At 40.0% G+C, this 3,178-nt stretch overlaps 1 protein-coding gene across 1 annotated transcript in view; it reads right to left on the minus strand.

The window, feature by feature from the left end:
• Positions 1–2,963, minus strand: part of LOC114818398 (SH3 domain-binding glutamic acid-rich-like protein 2) — a gene marked incomplete at its 5' end in the record, with an annotated part of 5,833 nt that extends 2,870 nt beyond the window's left edge. Inside the window, one exon of the mRNA XM_029084043.1 lies at positions 2,943–2,963. Within this exon, the coding sequence (XP_028939876.1) occupies positions 2,943–2,963 (21 nt within the window). The remainder of the gene's footprint in view (positions 1–2,942) is intronic.
• Positions 2,964–3,178: the final 215 nt, after the last annotated feature.

Here is a 3,178-nt window from a genome sequence, read left to right on the forward strand (position 1 = left end):
GCTAATGGCAGGGGGGTTGGAACTAGATGATCTTTAAGGTCCCTTTCAATCCTAACCTATTCTATTCTATTCTATTCTATTCTATTCTATTCTATTCTATAATCAAATCTCTCATATTTTACAATTCACACCATGAGAATTCTCCCACAAACCCACATTTCCTAATATCTCTTTTTTATTTTTATAAAACAAATTAAAGATGTTGAAGTGAAATAAATTGTAGGGGTTTTTTTTTTAACCAGAAGCTTTGCAGTTCTGCACATGACATCTGCATGAGTTATCAGCTGTGGATGTGCCAGCTGCATAAATTTAAACAAAATGCCCTGCACATTTTTAGCCAAAAAAGTAGCATCTTCTCCTCCCTCAAACATTTGATTCAAGCTTGTAAACTAAAACAAGAGCATTAGTTACATTTAAAATCCAGTTAAATTATGCCTTGTTGTTTAAGATGGATGCTCAGAACATCTGCCACAACAGAAGCCAGCTGATTACTCCCCAAGGAAACTACAGGACCTTTGTCTTCCTCTACAACTGGATCTGTGCCGCAGCAGTGCGTCAGCCTCACAATCCTGCTTCCAGCTTTCATCTGTGGTTACTCTGAGCTCTAAAAACTTCCAGAGCTCAACCACATGAAACACTGAGCAAAGACAACATGGCACAAAGCAGTGTCAGTTCTCCCTTCCTCACAAGCCTATGCAGAGGATCTGAGCTCCTGTCAAGAGCCCAGTGGAGAAAAACACATCCTCACTTGACAGACTATAGAGGTGGATACTTTAGTCCTCTTTATGAAACTTACCTTGTACCTTGCTGCTTCTGAGGTTTCCAGAGTGTGATGCAATTGAAAGGAACCTCAAAAGCATATTCATATAATCAGACATACCATGTTCAGAAGAACTTGGTTTGTGGTTATTCATCCACCACATTGGTAAAGTATCTGTATTCTTACAGGACAGGCTGCTTTAGCATCAAAATATTTTGGTTTTAGTATGTTTCAGCATACTGCGAGATACACAGTCAAAATAAGTATCCATTGTGAAGTTTCAGAGGAAAATCTTTACATAATATGTTCCTAATCTGTCTTTAATGTGGTCAAGAAAACTCTGATAGACCTAATAGTCTACTATTATAATTCAGTGTTTGTCTCCCATATTTTTAGGAGAGTGATTGTCTTCTGAACATCATTTCTCTGGGTTTGGTTTTACTGTTGATCTATATTTCTATTCACTAAAGTAAGACAGGAAAAAGTCCTCAGAGACGCTTTCATTTTATCCCAGTATTTAGAGTTGGTCCCCTTATTAGGATTAAAAAGCAGCAAAAATAGGGTGTTAATTTTGATACTCCAAACTGCTAAAATGAGCTAATCACTTATTCAGTAGCCCTACTTATAAAGAATGTCTATCTTAGCTAAAGTATCTTGGCTTTCTCCCCTAGTTTTCATTTCTTCATACTGATTTGCAACAGGTAACAGGAGGATCTGCTTTCAGACTGCTTTGGAGAAATACTTCAAAGACGCACTCAGGCCTGGCCAGGTTGGACCACTGGGATTATCTGTTCTGACCTTCAGCATCCCTGAATTAATTCCTCTTAGGAGTAAAGAGTTTCTATGGATTTTTTTCCCCCTAAGCTCCATTCCTGAACTGGTAATAACAAAGAATCTGCTAGTCTTTGTAAATTGTTCCCATAGTTAATTAGCTGCCTTCACTTAAAATCTTTGCTTGTTTCTGTTCAGAATTCACCTCACTTCCAGCTTTCAGCCACTTTATTTTTTATATCTTTGGCAAGACTGAAAACTCTGGTGTTATATGATTCCTGTTTCCCACACAGGTAATATGGGGAAGAAGTAGATTTCCCAGCTAACCTGAACAGTGATCTCCAGTAATGACACAAATCCTATTGCTTGTTTAACAGCAGAGTGAAAAAATTAGGACGTTAGCATCTTAAATCCTGTACAGACTGGACAGAAGTTTAGCGAAATCAGATCACATCCTCTATCCAAAATTCAGTGGTAGCTTCTCATTGCCTCCAACAGGTCACCATTACCTTATTTTTTTTCCCCTTTCTATGCTTCCTGAACTTGTTTTCAGCAGATCTTCTGTACTGGAAAGGCTTGCCTACCGACAGCTGCTGAACCAGAGGAGCTTTTCATGTGGTTTCCCTACTACTAAATGGCAACAACATTTAATTATTCTATACTATTTTAACCAAGATATTCAACACACTGCAAAAATCTCACTAGTCCAGGATTCATCTAACCCAGATAGGATAAACTAATATTATTTCTACTATCTATAGGCAAGATGACTCAAGTAGCAGTATTAATAGGAGCTGTGAAATAGCCATGATTAAAGAGAACTTCTCTGTCTTATTTCATTAGCCCAGTTAACATAAATGGGACAAAGCAGACTCATTCTCAGTTTCAAATCTCTTCATGGTGTCAGCAGGGATGTTGCTGAGTGTCTGGTGCCCATGAAGTGGACTCGGGAGGTCGGTCTTCTGCTCTGGACTCTAACCCTCACCTTCTGGAGATAAGGCATTCCCTGGGCTTTAGTCCTCCTGCCTCAAGCAGAGGGAATGACAGCAGGTACCACTCAGTGCATTGGCTGGTGAGTGAGATGTGTAGCACTAACTGTCCTACAGACTCTTCATCCTGGAACGGAAAGGACCAAAAGCCTAACCTGAAATGTCCACTCATTCCAGAGAGATCCAAAGAACAAATAGCCTCCTTTCTAGCACAAAACCCCACCCCAAAAAATATTCAGACCACACATGCTGAGAAGAATGCCTTACAACAAATATCTTCTAAGCTGGCTTGTCAGACAACAAATACATTTCAGAATTATGACATTTAAAACCAAAACAAAACAGAATGCATGTCTAAGTCCATCTCAAGGACTTATTTCACAGACTGGCATATGTCTGTCTAGACCTGTGCCACTAAAGACAGAGATGGTGCTGCTGATTCCCTTCCTCCTCTTTTAATCTGGTTACTGTGGCCTGACGCCTGTCCTTACTCCGGAACTGCAGCAGCCACGTTATCCACTCACTGACTCAGCTGAAAACTGAATGTATTGCATTTGGCAGAGGCACCTTTAGGGTGCAGTTTGATGATACAGCTAAGCAGATCTCACTGCTGGCTGTCACTGAGATGACACAATGTTCCTCCCTCCTGCCAAGCAGC

This window comes from Antrostomus carolinensis, unplaced genomic scaffold, assembly GCF_000700745.2.
Source record: "Antrostomus carolinensis isolate BGI_N321 unplaced genomic scaffold, ASM70074v2 scaffold12130, whole genome shotgun sequence".
NCBI classification, from domain to species: Eukaryota; Metazoa; Chordata; class Aves; order Caprimulgiformes; family Caprimulgidae; genus Antrostomus; species Antrostomus carolinensis.